The sequence below is a fragment of the Engraulis encrasicolus genome, chromosome 13 (genome assembly GCF_034702125.1).
Source record: "Engraulis encrasicolus isolate BLACKSEA-1 chromosome 13, IST_EnEncr_1.0, whole genome shotgun sequence".
NCBI lineage: Eukaryota > Metazoa > Chordata > Actinopteri > Clupeiformes > Engraulidae > Engraulis > Engraulis encrasicolus.
Genome location: NC_085869.1, coordinates 16524945 through 16547963, shown reverse-complemented (window position 1 = coordinate 16547963; position 23019 = coordinate 16524945). Strand labels below are relative to the sequence as shown.

Genomic DNA, 23019 nt, shown 5'->3' with positions numbered 1-23019 from the left:
CACGCTCAATTTTAAATCCAGGGGTAGCGTTGAAATCCTTGGGTCAATACGAATCCAACGAACCCTATGACATCATATCCGCCATTATAGAATGTCCGCCATTTTGGATTAAGTCGCCATACAGGAAGTGACGTCATATCTTGGGAACCCATGGTCAAAACCATCTGTAAATTGTAACAGACATCCTTGACCATCCCATGACCCCCCACAAGAAATATCAGGTCGCTAGCTCAAACACTCTAGCGCCACCAGCAGTTCAAAGTTCAAAGTCACCACCCAACAGCAGGCCAAAGTTTTAGCTACATTTCTGCCAGTAACTTTTGAACCGCATGCTCAATTTTAATTCTAGTGGTAGCGTTGAAATCCTTGGGCCAAGACAAATCCAACGAACCCCATGACATCATACCCGCATTTTCAGAATGTCCGCCATTTTGGATTTGGTGAAAATCGATAACGTGGTCCTAATCCTTCAAATTCGGTCTGATTTTCTCAAAACTAGATACATATGATTTCAGGAGCATTCTGAAGAGATTTGTGAAAGGGTTTTATTGCATCTTTTACGGTTTGGCCAAGACAGCCAATCAAAATCCTCCTAACACCCCCAAACAGGAAGTGAAGTCATATCTCAGCGACCCATAGTAAGAATCTTTTGTGAATTGTCACACACATTCTCATTGTCCCGTGACTTCCCACAAGAACTTCCAGGTCCCAATTTCTGCTTGTAAAACTTACATGGCATGGTTGTTCAGTATGGTGCATTTACAAATCCAAAAATGTCAGACTCAATAGAACCCCCTGCAGAGACCTGTCCGAAGCTGGCATATGTGATTGCAGTGGCTACCAAGTGCCGTGCCACCATGTTTTAGGCGAATGAATTGCTATAAATGTGGAAATTAAAACATTTTGCATGTGTCTATATGATTGAAATGGCAATGCAAAGGGATACAGAGAGGGGAAGTGGACAAGATAGCGGTGCTAAGACAATGACGCCTTCTCCTTCCTCATACCTGTTAGAAAATTGTTACACTTCATCCGTTTTTCACAGGTAGGGGTGTATTAGGGCAGGGCGATGTGCCATGCCCCCTGGGCCGTAGGTGCGAGGGCCCGCCAAGGCTGCTCGCAGCTTTAATTATTATTATTATTTTTTTTCTTCTTTTTGCTCGTTGTTCGGGTCCGCCATTTTGTCTGAGAAGCATTTGGTGGGACGCAATTTGGCACGGTGGTCGGAAATGTGCGCCGCTACTCAGAACCGGATTGATAGGTCCTCACTCCCAACCCTCTAGCGCCACCAGCAGGCCAAAATTTCAGGAACATTTCTGCTTGTAACTTTTGAACCCCTGGGCCAATTTTCAAAAACTTGGTATCCCTGGAATCCTTGGGCTGAGACGAATCCAACGCACCCAATGACGTCATTTTCCGCCTGGATAGTTTTCCCGCCATTTTGAATTTTGTGAAAATCAATAAAAACGCTATTTTTTCCGCAATTTTTGACCAATTCGCCCGAGACTTGGTATAAAGTATCTCTTGACTGAGCTACACATAGGGTCTCAAGGAATATTGGATATCTTTTATCGTTTAGCCGTGACAGCCAATCAAAAACGGCCTAAAACTCGCCTAAAACTCGCCAAACAGGAAGTGAAGTCATATCTTGGGAACCCATCGCCACAATGTTCTCTAAATTGTCACAGACATTTCTGTCCATACCATGACCCACCACAAAAAAAATCAGGTCGCTAGCTCAAGCTCTCTAGCGCCACCAGCTGGTCAAAGTTTTTCATACAAATCTGCCAGTACCTTTTGAACCGCACGCTCAATTTTCAATCTGGCGGTACCGTTGAAATCCTTGGGCCAAGACGAATCCAACGCACCCTATGACATCGTATCCGTAGTTTCAGAATGTCCGTCATTTTGGATTTAGTGAAAATCAATAAAATGATCCTCATCCTTCAAATTTGATCGGATATTCACATTGTTCTGGTCTAGCATTTCGTCTGAGAAGCATTTGGTGGTACGCCCTTTTGCAAAGTGGTTGGACATGCCGACCGCTACTCAGAACCAAATTTTTAGGTCCCCACCCCCAACCCTCTAGCGCCACCAGCAGGCCAAAGTTTCAGGTACATTTCTACTTGTAACTTTTGAACCGCTGGGCCAATTTTAAAGTACTTAGTATCACGGGAATCCTTGGGCCAAGACGAATCCAACGCACCCTATGACGTCATTGTCCGCTAGGATAGTTTTCCCGCCATTTTGAATTTTGTGAAAATCAATAAAAACGCTATTTTTCCCGCAATGTTTGACCAATTAGCCCGAAACTTGGTATAAAGTATCTCTTGACTGAGCTACACATAGGGTCTCAAGGAATGTTGGATATCTTTTATCGTGTAGCCGTGACAGCCAATCAAAAATGGCCTAAAAGTCGCCTAAAACTCGCCAAACAGGAAGTGAGGTCAGATCTTGGGAACCCATTGTCACAATGTTCTGTAAATTATCACAGACATTTCCGTCAATACCATGACCGACCACAAAAAAATTCAGGTCGCTAGCTCAAACTCTCTAGCGCCACCAGCAGGTCAAAGTTTTAGCTACATTTATTGCTGTAACTTTTGAACCGCACGCTCAATTTTAAATCCAGGGGTAGCGTTGAAATCCTTGGGCCAATACGAATCCAACGAACCCTATGACATCATATCTGCCATTATAGAATGTCCGCCATTTTGGATTAAGTCGCTATACAGGAAGTGACGTCATATCTTGGGAACCCATGGTCAGAACCATCTGTAAATTGTAACAGACATCCTTGACCATCCCATGACCCCCCACAAGAAATATCAGGTCGCTAGCTCAAACACTCTAGCGCCACCAGCAGTTCAAAGTTCAAAGTCACCACCCAACAGCAGGCCAAAGTTTTAGCTACATTTCTGCCTGTAACTTTTGAACCGCATGCTCAATTTTAAATTTAGTGGTAGCGTTGAAATCCTTGGGCCAAGACGAATCCAACGAACCCCATGACATTATACCCGAATTTTCAGAATGTCCGCCATTTTGGATTTGGTGAAAATCGATAACATGCTCCTAATCCTTCAAATTTGGTCTGATGTTCTCAAAACTTGATACATATGATTTCAGGAGCACTCTGAAGAGATTTGTAAAAGGGTTTTATTACATATTTTACGGTTTGGCCATGACAGCCAATCAAAATCCTCCTAACACCCCCAAACAGGAAGTGAAGTCATATCTCAGCAACCCATAGTAAGAATCTTTTGTGAATTGTCACACACATTCTCATTGTCCCATGACTTCCCACAAGAACTTCCAGGTCCCCATTTCTGCTTGTAAAACTTACATGGCATTGTTGTTCAGTATGGTGCATTTACAAATCCAAAAATGTCAGACTCAATAGAACCCCCTGCAGAGACCTGTCCGTAGCTGGCATATATATGATTGCAGTGGCTACCAGGTGCCGTGCCACCATGTTTTAGGCAAATGAATTGCTATAAATGTGGAAATTAAAACATCTTACATGCGTCTATATGATTGAAATGGTAATGCAAAGGGATACCAAGAGGGGAAGTGGACAAGACAGCAGTGCTACGTCAATGACGCCTTCACCTTCCTCATACTTGTCAGAAAATGGTTACGCTTCATCCATTTTTCACAGGTAGGGGTGTATTAGGGCAGGGCGATGTGCCATGCCCCCCGGGCCGCAGGTGCGAGGGCCCGCCAAGGCTGCTCGCAGCTTTAATTAGGGCCCGAGCACCGTAGGGCGCGAGGCCCTATTGTTCTCCGATAAATTATTAGGGCCCGAGCACCGTAGGGCGCGAGGCCCTATTGTTCTCCGATAAATTATTATTAGGGCCCGAGCACCGGAGGGCGCGAGGCCCTATTGTTCTCCGATAAATTATTATTATTATTATTATTTTTTTTCTTCTTTTTGCTCGTTGTTCGGGTCCGCCATTTTGTCTGAGAAGCATTTGGTGGGACGCAATTTGGCACGGTGGTCGGAAATGTGCGCCGCTACTCAGAACCGGATTGATAGGTCCTCACTCCCAACCCTCTAGCGCCACCAGCAGGCCAAAATTTCAGGAACATTTCTGCTTGTAACTTTTGAACCGCTGGGCCAATTTTCAAAAACTTGGTGTCCCTGGAATCCTTGGGCTGAGCCGAATCCAACGCACCCCATGACGTCATTTTCCGCCTGGATAGTTTTCCCGCCATTTTGAATTTTGTGAAAATCAATATAAACGCTATTTTTTCCGCAATTTTTGACCAATTCGCCTGAGACTTGGTATAAAGTATCTCTTGACTGAGCTACACATAGGGTCTCAAGGAATATTGGATATCTTTTATCGTTTAGCCGTGACAGCCAATCAAATACGGCCTAAAACTCGCCTAAAACTCGCCAAACAGGAAGTGAAGTCATATCTTGGGAACCCATTGCCACAATGTTCTCTAAATTGTCACAGACATTTCTGTCCATACCATGACCCACCACAAAAAAATCAGGTCGCTAGCTTAAGCTCTCTAGCGCCACCAGCTGGTCAAAGTTTTACATACAAATCTACCAGTGCCTTTTGAACCGCACGCTCAATTTTCAATCTGGCGGTACCGTTGAAATCCTTGGGCCAAGACGAATCCAACGCACCCTATGACATTGTATCCGTAGTTTCAGAATGTCCGTCATTTTGGATTTAGTGAAAATCAATAAAATGATCCTCATCCTTCAAATTTGATCGGATATTCACATTGTTCTGGTCTAGCATTTCGTCTGAGAAGCATTTGGTGGTACGCCCTTATGCAAAGTGGTTGGACATGCCGACCGCTACTCAGAACCAAATTTTTAGGTCCCCACCCCCAACCCTCTAGCGCCACCAGCAGGCCAAAGTTTCAGGTATATTTCTGCTTGTAACTTTTGAACCGCTGGGCCAATTTGAAAGTACTTAGTATCACGGGAATCCTTGGGCCAAGACGAATCCAACGCACCCTATGACGTCATTGTCCGCTAGGATAGTTTTCCCGCCATTTTGAATTTTGTGAAAATCAATAAAAACGCTATTTTTCCCGCAATTTTTGACCAATTAGTCTAAAACTTGGTATAAAGTATCTCTTGACTGAGCTACACATAGGGTCTCAAGGAATATTGGATATCTTTTATCGTTTAGCCGTGACAGCCAATCAAAAATGGCCTAAAACTCGCCTAAAACTCGCCAAACAGGAAGTGAGGTCAGATCTTGGGAACCCATCGTCACAATGTTCTGTAAATTATCACAGACATTTCCATCAATACCATGACCTACCACAAAAAAATTCAGGTCGCTAGCTCAAACTCTCTAGCGCCACCAGCAGGTCAAAGTTTTAGCTACATTTCTAGCTGTAACTTTTGAACCGCACGCTCAATTTTAAATCCAGGGGTAGCGTTGAAATCCTTGGGCCAATACGAATCCAACGAACCCTATGACATCATATCCGCCATTATAGAATGTCCGCCATTTTGGATTAAGTCGCTATACAGGAAGTGACGTCATATCTTGGGAACCCATGGTCAGAACCATCTGTAAATTGTAACAGACATCCTTGACCATCCCATGACCCCCCACAAGAAATATCAGGTCGCTAGCTCAAACACTCTAGCGCCACCAGCAGTTCAAAGTTCAAAGTCACCACCCAACAGCAGGCCAAAGTTTTAGCTACATTTCTGCCTGTAACTTTTGAACCGCACGCTCAATTTTAAATCTGGTGGTAGCTTTGAAATCCTTGGGCCAAGACGAATCCAACGAACTCTATGACATCATAAACGCATTTTCGGAATGTCCGCCATTTTGGATTTGGTGAAAATCAATAACGTGCTCCTAATCCTTCAAATTTGGTCTGATTTTCACAAAACTTGAAACATATGATTTCAGGAGCACTCTGAAGAGATTTGTAAAAGGGTTTTATTACATCTTTTATGGTTTGGCCGTGACAGCCAATCAAAATCCTCCTAACACCCCCAAACAGGAAGTGAAGTCATATCTCAGCAACCCATAATAAGAATCTTTTGGAAATTGTCACACACATTCTTGGCAATTCCCACAAGAACTTTCAGGTCCCCATTTCTGCTTGTAAAAATTACATGGCATGGTTGTTCAGTATGGCGCATTTACAAATCCAAAAATGTCAGACTCAATAGAACCCCCTGCAATCAACATTTCAGCAACATTTGGAGCTTAAGTTCAGAGGACTCTGTGTGTGTGTGTGTGTGTGTGTGTGTGTGTGTGTGTGTGTGTGTGTGTGTGTGTGTGTGTGTGTGTGTGTGTGTGTGTGTGTGTGTGTGTGTGTCAGCAAGTGTGTGTGTGTGTGTAAGGGGGAGGGGGGGGTGTCTTTGTGTGTGGGAGTGCACACCGCATCACATGAGAGAGTGTAAACCAACAGACAAAATGAGTATGTACTTCCAGATAGCAAGACATTGATCAGGTTGTGTACTAAATAGGTCCCATCCCTATCAATTGTGTGGACTTTGCGAGTGAAGGAAGCAACAGCAGTGCTACTACAATGACACCTTCACCGACCTCATTGTTATGCTTGATTCATTTTTCACAGGTGTAGGTGTATTACAGCAGGGCGATATGTCACGACCCCTGGGCCGTAGGTGCGAGGGCCCGCCAAGGCTGCTCGCAGCTTTAATTATTATTATTATTATTTTTTTTCTTCTTTTTGCTCGTTGTTCGGGTCCGCCATTTTGTCTGAGAAGCATTTGGTGGGACGCAATTCGGCACGGTGGTCGGAAATGTGCGCCGCTACTCAGAACCGGATTAATAGGTCCTCACTCCCAACCCTCTAGCGCCACCAGCAGGTCAAAATTTCTGGAACATTTCTGCTTGTAACTTTTGAACCGCTGGGCCAATTTTCAAAAACTTGGTATCCCTGGAATCCTTGGGCCGAGACGAATCCAACGCACCCAATGACGTCATTTTCCGCCTGGATAGTTTTTCCCGCCATTTTGAATTTTGTGAAAATCAATAAAAATGCTATTTTTCCCGCAATTTTTGACCAATTCGCCCGAAACTTGGTATAAAGTACCTCTTGACTGAGCTACACATAGGGTCTCAAGGAATATTGGATATCTTTTATCGTTTAGCCGTGACAGCCAATCAAAAACGGCCTAAAACTCGCCTAAAACTCGCCAAACAGGAAGTGAAGTCATATCTTGGGAACCCATCGCCACAATGTTCTCAAAATTGTCACAGAAATTTCTGTCCATACCATGACCCACCACAAAAAAATTCAGGTCGCTAGCTCAAACTCTCTAGCGCCACCAGCTGGTCAAAGTTTTACATACATATCTGCCATTAACTTTTGAACCGCACGCTCAATTTTCAATCTGGCGATTCCGTTGAAATCCTTGGGCCAAGACGAATCCAACGCACCATATGACATCGTATCCGTAGTTTCAGAATGTCCGTCATTTTGGATTTAGTGAAAATCAATAAAAATTATCCTCATCCTTCAAATTTGATCGGATATTCACATTGTTCTGGTCTAGCATTTTGTCTGAGAAGCATTTGGTGGTACGCCCTTTTGCAAAGTGGTTGGACATGCCGACCGCTACTCAGAACCAAATTTTTAGGTCCCCACCCCCAACCCTCTAGCGCCACCAGCAGGCCAAAGTTTCAGGTACATTTCTGCTTGTAACTTTTGAACCGCTGGGCCAATTTTAAAGTACTTGGTATCACGGGAATCCTTGGGCTGAGCTGAATCCAACGCACCCCATGACGTCATTGTCCGCTAGGATGGTTTTCCCGCCATTTTGAATTTTGTGAAAATCAATAAAAATGCTATTTTTCCCGCAATTTTTGACCAATTCGCCCGAAACTTGGTATATAGTATCTCTGGACTTAGCTACACATGGGGTCCCAAAGAATATTGGATATAATTTATCGTTTAGCCGTGAGAGCCAATCAAAAACGGACTAAAAGTCGCCTAAAACCCGCCAAACAGGAAGTGAAGTTATATCTTGGGAACCCATCGTCACAATGTTCTCTAAATTGTCAGAGAGATTTCTGTACATACCATGACCCACCACAAAAAAAATCGGGTCGCTAGCTTAAACTCTCTAGCGCCACCAGCTGGTGAAAATTTTAGCTACATTTCTGCCTGTAACTTTTGAACCGCATGCTCAATTTTAAATCCGGTGGTAGCGTTGAAATCCTTGGGCCAATACGAATCCAACGAACCCTATGACATCATATCCACCATAATAGAATGTCCGCCATTTTGGATTAAGTTGCCAACCAGGAAGTGACGTCATATCTTGGGAACCCATGGTCAGAACCATCTGTAAATCGTAACAGACATTCTTGACCATCCCATGACCCCCCACAAGAATTATCAGGTTGCTAGCTCAAACACTCTAGCGCCACCAGCAGTTCAAAGTTAAAAGTCACCACCAACCAGCAGGCCAACGTTTTAGCTATATTTCTGCCTGTAACTTTTGCCTGTAACGCACGCTCAATTTTAAATCTGGTGGTAGCGTTGAAATCCTTGGGCCAAGACGAATCCAACGAACCCCATGACATCATACCCGCATTTTCAGAATGTCCGCCATTTTGGATTTGGTGAAAATCGATAACGTGGTCCTAATCCTTCAAATTCGGTCTGATTTTCTCAAAACTTGATACATATGATTTTAGGAGCACTCTGAGGAGATTTGTGAAAGGGTTTTATTACATCTTTTACGGTTTGGCCAGGACAGCCAATCAAAATCCTCCTAACACCCCCAAACAGGAAGTGAAGTCATATCTCAGCAACCCATAGTAAGAATCTTTTGTGAATTGTCACACACATTCTCATTGTCCCATGACTTCCCACAAGAACTTCCAGGTCCCAATTTCTGCTTGTAAAACTTACATGGCATGGTTGTTCAGTATGGTGCATTTACAAATCCAAAAATGTCAGACTCAATAGAACCCCCTGCAGAGAGCTGTCCGAAGCTGGCATATATGAGATTGCAGTGGCTACCAAGTGCCGTGCCACCATGTTTTAGGCGAATGAATTGCTATAAATGTGGAAATTAAAACATTTTGCATGTGTCTATATGATTGAAATGGCAATGCAAAGGGATACAGAGAGGGGAATTGGACAAGATAGCAGTGCTAAGACAATGACGCCTTCTCCTTCCTCATACCTGTCAGAAAATTGTTACACTTCATCCGTTTTTCACAGGTGGGGGTGTATTAGGGCAGGGCGATGTGCCATGCCCCCTGGGCCGTAGGTGCGAGGGCCCGCCAAGGCTGCTCGCAGCTTTAATTAGGGCCCGAGCACCGGAGGGTGCGAGGCCCTATTGTTCTTGCTCGGATTATTATTATTATTTCGCTTCTTCTTCTTCTTCTTTTTGCTCGTTGTTCGGGTCCGCCATTTTGTCTGAGAAACATTTGGTGGTACGCCTTTGGCACGGTGGTCGGACATGGCGACCGCTACTCAGAGCCAAATTTATAGGTCCCCACCTCCAACCCTCTAGCGCCACCAGCAGGCCAAAATTTCAGGGACATTTCTGCTTGTAACTTTTGAACCGCTGGGCCAATTTTCAAAAACGTGGTATCCCTGGAATCCTTGGGCCGAGACGAATCCAACGCACCCAATGACGTCATTTTCCGCCTGGATAGTTTTCCCGCCATTTTGAATTTTGTGAAAATCAATAAAAACGCTATTTTTTCCGCAATTTTTGACCAATTCACCCGAAACTTGGTATAAAGTATCTCTTGACTGAGCATCACATAGGGTCTCAAGGAATATTGGATATCTTTTATCGTTTAGCCGTGACAGCCAATCAAAAAAGGCCTAAAACTCGCCTAAAACTCGCCAAACAGGAAGTGAAGTCATATCTTGGGAACCCATTGCCACAATGTTCTCTAAATTGTCACAGACATTTCTGTCCATACCATGACCCACCACAAAAAAAATCAGGTCGCTAGCTCAAGCTCTCTAGCGCCACCAGCTGGTCAAAGTTTTACATACAAATCTGCCAGTACCTTTTGAACCGCACGCTCAATTTTAAATCTGGTGGTACCGTTGAAATCCTTGGGCCAAGACGAATCCAACGCACCCTATGACATCGTATCCGTAGTTTCAGAATGTCCGTCATTTTGGATTTAGTGAAAATCAATAAAATGATCCTCATCCTTCAAATTTGATCGGATATTCACATTGTTCTGGTCTAGCATTTCGTCTGAGAAGCATTTGGTGGTACGCCCTTTTGCAAAGTGGTTGGACATGCCGACCGCTACTCAGAACCAAATTTTTAGGTCCCCACCCCCAACCCTCTAGCGCCACCAGCAGGCCAAAGTTTCAGGTACATTTCTACTTGTAACTTTTGAACCGCTGGGCCAATTTTAAAGTACTTAGTATCACGGGAATCCTTGGGCCAAGACGAATCCAACGCACCCTATGACGTCATTGTCCGCTAGGATAGTTTTCCCGCCATTTTGAATTTTGTGAAAATCAATAAAAACGCTATTTTTCCCGCAATGTTTGACCAATTAGCCCGAAACTTGGTATAAAGTATCTCTTGACTGAGCTACACATAGGGTCTCAAGGAATATTGGATATCTTTTATCGTTTAGCCGTGACAGCCAATCAAAAATGGCCTAAAACTCGCCTAAAACTCGCCAAACAGGAAGTGAGGTCAGATCTTGGGAACCCATCGTCACAATGTTCTGTAAATTATCACAGACATTTCCGTCAATACCATGACCGACCACAAAAAAATTCAGGTCGCTAGCTCAAACTCTCTAGCGCCACCAGCAGGTCAAAGTTTTAGCTACATTTATTGCTGTAACTTTTGAACCGCACGCTCAATTTTAAATCCAGGGGTAGCGTTGAAATCCTTGAGCCAATACGAATCCAACGAACCCTATGACATCATATCCGCCATTATAGAATGTCCGCCATTTTGGATTAAGTCGCTATACAGGAAGTGACGTCATATCTTGGGAACCCATGGTCAGAAACATCTGTAAATTATGTAAATCTGTAAATGTGCTCCTAATCCTTCAAATTTGGTCTGATTTTCTCAAAACTTGATACATATGATTTCAGGAGCACTCTGAAAAGATTTGTAAAAGGGTTTCATTACATCTTGTACGGTTTGGTCATGACAGCCAATCAAAATCCTCCTAACACCCCCAAACAGGAAGTGAAGTCATATCTCAGCAAACCATGGTAAGAATCTTTTATGAATTGTCACACACATTCTCATTGTCCCATAACTTCCCACACGAACTTCCAGGTCCCCATTTCTGCTTGTAAAACTTGGCATGGTTGTTCAGTATGGTGCATTTAAAAATCCAAAAATGTCAGACTCAATAGAACCCCCTGCAGAGACCTGTCCGAAGCTGGCATATATATGATTGCAGTGGCTACCAGGTGCCGTGCCACCATGTTTTAGGCGAATGAATTGCTATAAATGTGGAAATTAAAACATTTTGCATGTGTCTATATGATTGAAATGGCAATGCAAAGGGATACAGAGAGGGGAAGTGGACAAGATAGCAGTGCTAAGACAATGACGCCTTCTCCTTCCTCATACCTGTCAGAAAATTGTTACACTTCATCCGTTTTTCACAGGTAGGGGTGTATTAGGGCAGGGCGATGTGCCATGCCCCCTGGGCCGTAGGTGCGAGGGCCCGCCAAGGCTGCTCGCAGCTTTAATTATTATTATTATTATTTTTTTTCTTCTTTTTGCTCGTTGTTCGGGTCCGCCATTTTGTCTGAGAAGCATTTGGTGGGACGCAATTCGGCACGGTGGTCGGAAATGTGCGCCGCTACTCAGAACCGGATTAATAGGTCCTCACTCCCAACCCTCTAGCGCCACCAGCAGGTCAAAATTTCTGGAACATTTCTGCTTGTAACTTTTGAACCGCTGGGCCAATTTTCAAAAACTTGGTATCCCTGGAATCCTTGGGCCGAGACGAATCCAACGCACCCAATGACGTCATTTTCCGCCTGGATAGTTTTCCCGCCATTTTGAATTTTGTGAAAATCAATAAAAATGCTATTTTTCCCGCAATTTTTGACCAATTCGCCCGAAACTTGGTATAAAGTACCTCTTGACTGAGCTACACATAGGGTCTCAAGGAATATTGGATATCTTTTATCGTTTAGCCGTGACAGCCAATCAAAAACGGCCTAAAACTCGCCTAAAACTCGCCAAACAGGAAGTGAAGTCATATCTTGGGAACCCATCGCCACAATGTTCTCAAAATTGTCACAGAAATTTCTGTCCATACCATGACCCACCACAAAAAAATTCAGGTCGCTAGCTCAAACTCTCTAGCGCCACCAGCTGGTCAAAGTTTTACATACATATCTGCCATTAACTTTTGAACCGCACGCTCAATTTTCAATCTGGCGATTCCGTTGAAATCCTTGGGCCAAGACGAATCCAACGCACCATATGACATCGTATCCGTAGTTTCAGAATGTCCGTCATTTTGGATTTAGTGAAAATCAATAAAAATTATCCTCATCCTTCAAATTTGATCGGATATTCACATTGTTCTGGTCTAGCATTTTGTCTGAGAAGCATTTGGTGGTACGCCCTTTTGCAAAGTGGTTGGACATGCCGACCGCTACTCAGAACCAAATTTTTAGGTCCCCACCCCCAACCCTCTAGCGCCACCAGCAGGCCAAAGTTTCAGGTACATTTCTGCTTGTAACTTTTGAACCGCTGGGCCAATTTTAAAGTACTTGGTATGACGGGAATCCTTGGGCCGAGACGAATCCAACGCACCCTATGACGTCATTGTCCGCTAGGATAGTTTTCCCGCCATTTTGAATTTTGTGAAAATCAATAAAAATGCTATTTTTCCCGCAATTTTTGACCAATTCGCCCGAAACTTGGTATATAGTATCTCTGGACTTAGCTACACATGGGGTCCCAAAGAATATTGGATATAATTTATCGTTTAGCCGTGAGAGCCAATCAAAAACGGACTAAAAGTCGCCTAAAACCCGCCAAACAGGAAGTGAAGTTATATCTTGGGAACCCATCGTCACAATGTTCTCTAAATTGTCAGAGAGATTTCTGTACATACCATGACCCACCACAAAAAAAATCGGGTCGCTAGCTTAAACTCTCTAGCGCCACCAGCTGGTGAAAATTTTAGCTACATTTCTGCCTGTAACTTTTGAACCGCATGCTCAATTTTAAATCCGGTGGTAGCGTTGAAATCCTTGGGCCAATACGAATCCAACGAACCCTATGACATCATATCCACCATAATAGAATGTCCGCCATTTTGGATTAAGTTGCCAACCAGGAAGTGACGTCATATCTTGGGAACCCATGGTCAGAACCATCTGTAAATCGTAACAGACATTCTTGACCATCCCATGACCCCTCACAAGAATTATCAGGTTGCTAGCTCAAACACTCTAGCGCCACCAGCAGTTCAAAGTTATAAGTCACCACCAACCAGCAGGCCAACGTTTTAGCTATATTTCTGCCTGTAACTTTTGCCTGTAACGCACGCTCAATTGTAAATCTGGCAGCGTTGAAATCCTTGGGCCAAGACGAATCCAACGAACCCCATGACATCATACCCGCATTTTCAGAATGTCCGCCATTTTGGATTTGGTGAAAATCGATAACGTGGTCCTAATCCTTCAAATTCGGTCTGATTTTCTCAAAACTTGATACATATGATTTTAGGAGCACTCTGAGGAGATTTGTGAAAGGGTTTTATTACATCTTTTACGGTTTGGCCAGGACAGCCAATCAAAATCCTCCTAACACCCCCAAACAGGAAGTGAAGTCATATCTCAGCAACCCATAGTAAGAATCTTTTGTGAATTGTCACACACATTCTCATTGTCCCATGACTTCCCACAAGAACTTCCAGGTCCCAATTTCTGCTTGTAAAACTTACATGGCATGGTTGTTCAGTATGGTGCATTTACAAATCCAAAAATGTCAGACTCAATAGAACCCCCTGCAGAGAGCTGTCCGAAGCTGGCATATATGAGATTGCAGTGGCTACCAAGTGCCGTGCCACCATGTTTTAGGCGAATGAATTGCTATAAATGTGGAAATTAAAACATTTTGCATGTGTCTATATGATTGAAATGGCAATGCAAAGGGATACAGAGAGGGGAATTGGACAAGATAGCAGTGCTAAGACAATGACGCCTTCTCCTTCCTCATACCTGTCAGAAAATTGTTACACTTCATCCGTTTTTCACAGGTGGGGGTGTATTAGGGCAGGGCGATGTGCCATGCCCCCTGGGCCGTAGGTGCGAGGGCCCGCCAAGGCTGCTCGCAGCTTTAATTATTTTTTTTCTTCTTTTTGCTCGTTGTTCGGGTCCGCCATTTTGTCTGAGAAGCATTTGGTGGGACGCAATTTGGCACGGTGGTCGGAAATGTGCGCCGCTACTCAGAACCGGATTGATAGGTCCTCACTCCCAACCCTCTAGCGCCACCAGCAGGCCAAAATTTCAGGGACATTTTTGCTTGTAACTTTTGAACCGCTGGGCCAATTTTCAAAAACCTGGTATCCCTGGAATCCTTGGGCCGAGACGAATCCAACGCACCCCATGACGTCATTTTCCGCCAGGATAGTTTTCCCGCCATTTTGAATTTTGTGAAAATCAATAAAAATGCTATTTTTTCCGCAATTTTTGACCAATTCGCCCGAAACTTGGTATATAGTATCTCTGGACTGAGCTACACATGGGGTCTCAAGGAATATTGGATATCTTTTATCGTTTAGCCGTGACAGCCAATCAAAAATAGCCTCAAAGTCGCCTAAAACTTGCCAAACAGGAAGTGAAGTCATATCTTGGGAACCCATTGTCACAATCTTCTGAAAATTGTCACAGACATGTCCATCTATACCATGACCCACCACAAAAAAATTCAAGTCGCTAGCTCAAACTCTCTAGCGCCACCAGCTGGTCAAAGATTTAGCTACATTTCTGCCTGTAACTTTTGAACCGCACGCTCAATTTTAAATCTAGTGGTACCGTTGAAATCCTTGGGCCAAGACGAATCCATCGAACCCTATGACATCATATCCGCCATTATAGAATGTCCGCCATTTTGGATTAAGTCGCCATACAGGAAGTGACGTCATATCTTGGGAACCCATGGTCAGAACCATCTGTAAATTGTAACAGACATCCTTGACGATCCCATGGCCCCCCACAAGAAATATCAGGTCGCTAGCTCAAACACTCTAGCGCCACCAGCAGTTCAAAGTTCAAAGTCACCACCCAACAGCAGACCAAAGCTTTATCTACATTTCTGCCTGTAACTTTTGAACCGCATGCTCAATTTTAAATCTGGTGGTAGCGCTGAAATCCTTGGGCCAAGACGAATCTAACGAACCCTATGACATCATACCCGCATTTTCAGAATGTCCGCCATTTTGGATTTGGTGAAAATCGATAACGTGCTCCTAATCCTTCAAATTTGGTCTGATTTTCACAAAACTTGATACATAAGATTTCAGGAGCACTCTGAAGAGATTTGTAAAAGGGTTTTATTACATCTTTTACGGTTTGGCCATGACAGCCAATCAAAATCCTCCTAGCACCCCAAACAGGAAGTGAAGTCATATCTCAGCAACCCATAGTAAGAATCTTTTGTGAATTTTCACACACATTCTCATTGTCCCATGACTTCCCACAAGAACTTCCAGGTCCCCATTTCTGCTTGTAAAACTTACATGGCATGGTTGTTCAGTATGGTGCATTTACAAATCCAAAAATGTCAGACTCAATATAACCCCCTGCAGAGACCTGTCCGAAGCTGGCATATACGTGATTGCAGTGGCTACCAGGTGCCGTGTCACCATGTTATAGGCGAATGAATGGCTATAAATGTGGAAATTAAACATTTTGCATGTGTCTATATGATTGAAAAGGCAATGCAAAGGGATACAAACAGGGGAAGTGGACAAGATAGCAGTGCTAAGACAATGACGCCTTTTCCTTCCTCATACCTGTCAGAAAATTGTTACACTTCATCCGTTTTTCACAGGTAGGGGTGTATTAGGGCAGGGCGATGTGCCATGCCCCCTGGGCCGTAGGTGCGAGGGCCCGCCAAGGCTGCTCGCAGCTTTAATGTTAAGATTGTTGCTGCGCAAAACAAAACAGTGCCGTTGTGGGACACCNCTAGGCAACAGCTAGGTAGGCTAGCCAGGACAGGTGTTGTCTATCACAGCAGCTGATTAGAGTGACAAAAGACCGGACCCCCTGCGGAGTGATATGAAACATTAGCCACTGACTTGTATACAAGCCAGTGGCTTTAGCAGTGAACGTCTTGTTGCCATTGACAGCGGTAGCCAGGACAACGGGTGCTGTCTATCACAGCAGCTGATTAGAGTCTTGTTGAAAAGTCGCTTTAGCAGTGAAAAGTCTTGTTGCCATTGACAGCGGTCTGTTATAGACCAACCCGTCCGTTATCGAAAAATAACAGACGTCCGAACGTTGGGGAGCCCCGTTGAAATGAATGGAGCATTCGACAGATGACGTCACAACCATATAATAATGTTAATTAATAGGCCTACCTGTGTACTGTACAACAGCATCCATTTAATGGTGACGTTGAACAGTGCCACTCATGGCAGTACCAGCTTGGCAGTGTAAAGGTGTATACCAGGGCTGGGGAACCTTTTTTATTCGAGGGGGCACTTCAAATTCATTCGAGGGCCGTAATATGAACACAAACCAGGATTTCCCCCTGGACTTAAGGCCTATATTGAAGGCAGCCCCACCTTCTCTAGGTCTTCTGAATATAACGTAATTGTACTGCAAATGTATTTTCTGAGATTCCATTACAAAATACTGTATGTCATATTTCATGTGAAGCTACATAACATTAAAATTGTATTGGGGGGCCGGATAAAACGGGCTCAAGGGCCGCACATGGCCCTCAAGACATACAGTAGGTTCCCCACCCCTGTATGCTGTATACTGATGAGGGCTTTATGAGTGCAAGTCATGAACTCATATGCACAATGTCTGTGTTGAGTGTTCTCCTGGGTCACTGGGTAAACATCCTCAGCTGCATCCGAAAATGTGGACGAGGCACCTCCACCAGAACTGATCTCAGTACATCTGCCGTGCATCTTGAATCTCTCTTGAATGCATTAACACCGACCCAATGAGGCTGACGCTGAGGCTGAGGCTGAGGCTGTTGTTTGTGGATATGAGCTTTCCCACCACCGCCCTGTCTCATGTTTGTGTTCCTTTTCACTTTCTGTTATATAAACAAAATGTATTCCTTCTGCACTGGCATAGGTCAAAAGTACCCATACCCTGTTAAAAACAGAGAGAGAATGGAAAATTTTCTAGAGCGGTTGTTGTTGTGTCAAAATAACAACCAACCAACAATTCACTTCAGAATGGAGATGGTGAATAAAATGGTTACTGGAAAATAATGTAGCCTATTTTTATGCTCTCCTCTACTTTAGCTTTGTAAAAATGAAACACTTTAATACAGAGAACAAAGTTGGTGGAGTGCCCGCTTCAAATTACACGGTTTAAGCCTGATTTTGCCCCAAATTAGTTGTGCTCCTTTCCTGCATCATGCCCCAATCTGAAAGGCTGGGCACAACATCAACTAGCGTCTCTCACAATGTGGCATGCTTGTTTATGTCATTCTACGACAACAAGTCATACGCTATAAACAGTTCATTGTTAATATTGGGAGTCCTGTCACCAGCAGTGAAGAGAAACCATGCAATTACTTGGAAGTGGTCTGGCTTGGTCTCCTGACCAAGGTACATTCATGCCACAGTGATCTATTCATGGTCCTAGGTTCTTATAGTAATCCTAACTCAATCATTGGTCAATTATAAATGACACACCACCATATCCTCTGCCCATGCAATAGGGCAGTCATGGGTGAGCGGTTAGGGCGTCAGACTTGCATCCCAGAGGTTGTCGGTTCGACTCCCGACCCGCCAGGTTGGTGGGGGGAGTAATCAACCATTGCTCTCCCCCATCCTCCTCCATGACTGAGGTACCCTGAGCATGGTACCGTCCCACCGCACTGCTCCCCATGGGGCGCCACTGAGGGCTGCCCCCTTGCACGGGTGAGGCATAAATGCAATTTCGTTGTGTGCAGTGTGCAGAGTTCACTTGTGTGCTGTGGAGTGCTGTGTCACAATGACAATGGGAGTTGGAGTTGAATTTTTTTTTTTTTTTTAAGGTGTACCACTATGTAATGTATCATGAACAACAAGGGTGATGAAGTGCTATAACAATACCGTAGATCAAGAAAATATCCATGCAGACATGATTTGAACGAGTTGATTTTAACATGCCTTGCAGTGAGTGACACATCTGCACCCATTTGTACGCAAGCCACATAACATAGTAGCTCATACACACTGTAATGTATGTGTACTGTCTATGTCCACACCTAAAGTCTATGTCTATGTCTGCATGGGAAAATAAGAAACGCAATTTCAATTCTTTGTATGACCAGTGCATGTAAAGAAATTGACAATAAAACCGACTTGACTTGACTAACTGGAGCATCTTCCTCTTGCACCACCTTGCAGGCCTGAGTCCCACGGAGCTGCCCTTTGACTGCCTGGAGAAGACCAGCCGCATGCTCAGCTCCACCTACAACACGGACAAGGCGGTGGTGAAGACGTGGCGCCACCTGGCAGAGAGCTTCGGCCTGAAGCGGGACGAGATCGGCGGGATGACCGACGGCATGCAGCTGTTCGACCGCATCAGCACGGCCGGCTACAGCATCCCCGACCTGCTCACCAAGCTGGTGCAGATCGAGCGGCTGGACGCCGTGGAGTCCCTGTGCTTAGACCTGCTCGGAGGGACGGAGGGCGGAGGAGGAGCGCCGCCCCACAGCCCTGTAGGCCCCCCTCTCTCGTCCCGCTGTGCCAGTGTTTAACAACCACCCCCTCCTCCTCCTCCTCCTCCTCCTACCACCTCCTCCTCCTCCCACCTCCTCCCCCTGCCCCTTAACAGCTCCGCTTCACATGAAGAATAGCAGCAGGCCTCCCTGGCAGGGACACAGAGAGACAGGCGTGCATACGGAGCACGCTCCCTCACACATTGCCTGCCTGCCTGCCTTCTTGTCTGTTGTTTTCCCTTGCTGGCTCTGACTGTGACTGCACAGCAGGCTGGAAGTAACGGCACGTTACCAAACTCATTAGGGACTAAGAACAGCCTGGGCCTGAAATGAATTATGAAGTCCTTTTTGGATTTTTTTTTTCTATTTTATTTTGTAAGTTTTCTTTTTTTTTTCTACTTTTTAAAGTTGTCAGTTGTTTCTTTCTCTCCCATTTTGGTTTTTATGTGTCCCGCAAACCACAAGTTGTTTTCTGTTATCCTCATGATTGGGCAAAAGAAGAAAAGGCAAACAACAAACATTCCCTGCCAAAAGTTGGTGCCGAATTCCTCCAGTGAAGTGGTTGACTTGAGCAGCCTATACGGTTTGCTAAGATCATTTCACATGATCACAGAGTTCAAACTAGGAGGCTCCAAAGACAGCTTAACTTAAAGAAAGAAGTGCCTCAGGAAGATATATGCTAAATTACAATGCCAAAGACTACCACAACCCAATATTTGTTGTGAATACCCATTTTTTGCGATGTATGTAGGCTTTACAGTACATGAAGCACCATATGGGATAAGTATAAAATGTTACTCTTGAGTGCTTCGTGTAACAATGTCACTCACTCTACAATGAACCATACAGTGAAGACGTGACAGCTAGGTCTTACTCACTTACTGCCACAGCTGGGCTGTTATTAGTCTACCAGAAGTCTTGCCTTAATACACTCTAGCTCCTGGGTTGGCGGCCTCCACACACAGAAGCCGACATGGGGGGGACAAAGGGGTCACTTGTCCCATGCCCAGGGAGCCCAAAATTGGTTCCTCAATGCATCGTCTGTACTGGCTTTGGGGCCCTTTTTCAGCTGACTTTGTCCTGGGCCCAGCCAAAGCCGTCAGCGTCTCTGCCTCCACATAATATGCTGCTGGTCTGATAGTGGCGTGCTGCCGTGGAGATGGAGCAGTGAAAGCCCCTCATAAGCCCGTGCCTTAGCCTCCTGTGGTGTGCCGCAGCGGCTGGATATAATTGGCCGAAATTATCGGTTTACGAAGTGCCTGTGATTTCCAGCACCCAATTAACTAATAAGCCCAAATGGAAAAGCCATAAAAGCGACCAGTATAACCCGAGAGGCAGCAGCAGCAGCAGCTGAAGCACTTACGCCAAAGGTGAAGCAAAGTAGCGCTGGTCTGCCGCCCAATGTTCCCACTTTTATTGTAAAGGCAATGAATTTTCAGATAAGCTGTAAATGACGACTGTTCAAAATTGAGTGCAATTGTGGAATAGTACTTGTATATCGGTGTCCTAGTTGACAACCATTTCATTGTTCTGATTGCTGATGCATCTACTCCAAGTATGGCAGAGAAATAGCCCAATCTATTCATAATGCAGAGAATCCTGTGATTGAGTTAAAAAAATTCTGCTATTATTTTAGACTTGTACATTATATTCACAGCGATCATAACAAATATATGAATATACATCAAATGTACAATTTAGTAAATCTTCAGATATGTTGACATTGTTTCATGTGCTGTACCTGGCTATTTAGCTACCATGAGGTACAAGCACAGTAGGCCTGGAACTGGTACAAGTGTTGTACAACTGCTTTCTCTTCTATCATGGTTAGAAAAATAATTGAATTTGTGTTCATAGAGTTTGTAGTTGCCAATTTCCAGGTGTTACAAAAAAAAAGAAAAAAAGAATTTGAACAGGAGCAGGACTCCGGTGATGTAAAGGAATAGATCAGCTTGTACAATGTTGAGTTCTTGCCATGTATTCACTGCTAAATATCTCTTTTTTAGTGTAAGAGAGTAACAGTCATCAGTGAATAACATTTCATTGTGCTTGGTCAATATGTACATAACAGGTTCTCTTACCTCAAACGTATTTTTTTTCCCAACAGAGTAGATATAAGAAACACAGAAGCAAAACATTACCAGGTGTACAATACAAAATGTAAGTGTATATATAACTTATTACTGTACATACACATTGCAATAAAGAAGTATTAATTACAAAATAGAAAAATGTTTGTCAGCGTCTTAATACATTTTTTTTAAAGTATTTTTTGGGGGCTTTTAGGCCTTTATTATGACAGGACAGTATGAAAGGAAACAGGAAACAATTGTGGGAGAGAGATGGGGTAGGGCCGGGAAATGACCCCGGCCGGACTCGAACCGGATTCCCCGTGGGCATGTACTGTAAGCCCAAATGTGGGGGGCTTAGCGCGCTGCGCCAAAACGCCCCTAATAAGTCTATTTCAATGCTAAAGTTAAGTTGTCTTTGTACTTTACAAAAAAAAAATCCTCCCTTTCACTGAAACTTTATGACTACAGTCATGAACTGCCCAACCAAATATTCTTCAAGATTTTCTGGCTTCCCTCCTGCTGCTGAGAGAGGTTTTGCTGACAACACAGCCTAGGTACCGCACAATCACCCAGGCACAGTGCATGGATTAATAGGGCCCATATTGAGTTAAGTTTGTATGCAGGGAAGCCGACAGAGGGGAACGAATGTCCCAGGCCCAGGGAGAAAGGGGGCCCAGAATTGGATACTCATTCAATTGCATGTATTGGGTTTGGGTCCCTCTCAGATGTCTTTGTCACAGGCCCAGCCTGTGTTGTCAGCGGCCCTGTATTGTACTGTATGCGTGTGGCATGCATGGGCTGAGTACAATGCTTCGCTTGAAACTCAGCAGAGCCACAGAATGAAGGAATCTCACACTGCTATTGCTCGACAACAGCAACGCTCTGCTACGCCCCCTTTCTTCTTGCATCTTTCCTCAGGCTGGTTCTCCAAGCATCTGTCCGTCAGCACCGAAAGTCCCTTGTGTCCCCAGTTTCAGATGACGGATCTTTTAGAGGCAGGGAGTCGAATCTTGAAAAAAAGACGTTGCTCCATCATGGTCGCATAGCTCTCATCATCAGTGACTGAAAATCACAGGGAGGTCTTGCGCTATTTCGACTTGAAGCACTGTGTAGGCCTACTGCAAGGGACGTAATTTTTTATGGCTATCCGATGACAGGTCGAGAACTACACAGCAGAGAGATGCATGCTATCTCCCCCACCAAGGCCATGTACTCATTTGAAATGCATGAACATGTGTGCGTACAACACAGAGCATAATGGCAACTTTATTACATCTGTCATTAATGTATTCATGAGGGCAAAAATATTCAGACAGGGCTTTTTGAAGAGCAAGAAGCGACACGAGAGGCTCCAGTGTTACAATGTGAGCTGCACCCACACACACACGGCTCTCTTCCCTCCTACGCAGGGCCAGTTTACTTGAGGATAGCTCCATTTGAATCAGCCCCCCTCGCCCCGCTTTTGTGAGGTACTGTAGAGTAGGCCTACAGGCACGGCAAAATGGATTGGACAGTCGTTTTCAAAGACAACATGCACTCCAGTTCCTGTTTCCTGTCTCATGACTGATTCATCTCACTGCATATCATTTATCAGCCTCCTCCGCTCCGTGAGGTATGGTACAGCAGGGATTACCAAACTTTTTTTTTTTCTTTTTAAAATATTTTTTTGGTCTTTTTGACTTTATTTATGATAGTACAGTGAAGATGGTGACAGGCAGCGAATGGGGAGAGACAGGGAAGGGCCGGCAAAGGACCCGGGCCGGGAATCGAACCCGGGTCGGCCGCAGAGTACAGAGTGCCCTACCGTTAGGCCACAGCAGGGCCTGGGGTTCCCAAACTCTTACCATGACAAGGCCCCCCATATAGGCCTACCAATAGATTCCAGTCAAGGACCCCCCTGACATGGATCGTACCACACTATTTTTAGTGTGTAAATAATTGTTTTATAAGTCGACAAGTGCACCCCTAAATTCATGCAACTACAAGAGGAACTGTAATAAATATAATAGCAGTGTTGACTATGGCACAAATGAGCAGATTTTGTTTTGCAATACTTTTTATTTCAACCTAACACGCCCCCCAACCACCATC

General features: G+C 44.4%; 1 protein-coding gene across 1 annotated transcript in view; it reads left to right on the top strand.

Annotated features, from left to right (window-relative positions):
- The window catches only part of edar (ectodysplasin A receptor), a 63674-nt gene extending 42634 nt beyond the window's left edge, over positions 1-21040 (top strand). Inside the window, exon 12 of the mRNA XM_063213276.1 lies at positions 18543-21040. Coding sequence (XP_063069346.1) covers positions 18543-18895 — 353 coding nt within the window. The 3' untranslated portion in view covers positions 18896-21040. The remainder of the gene's footprint in view (positions 1-18542) is intronic.
- Positions 21041-23019: the final 1979 nt, after the last annotated feature.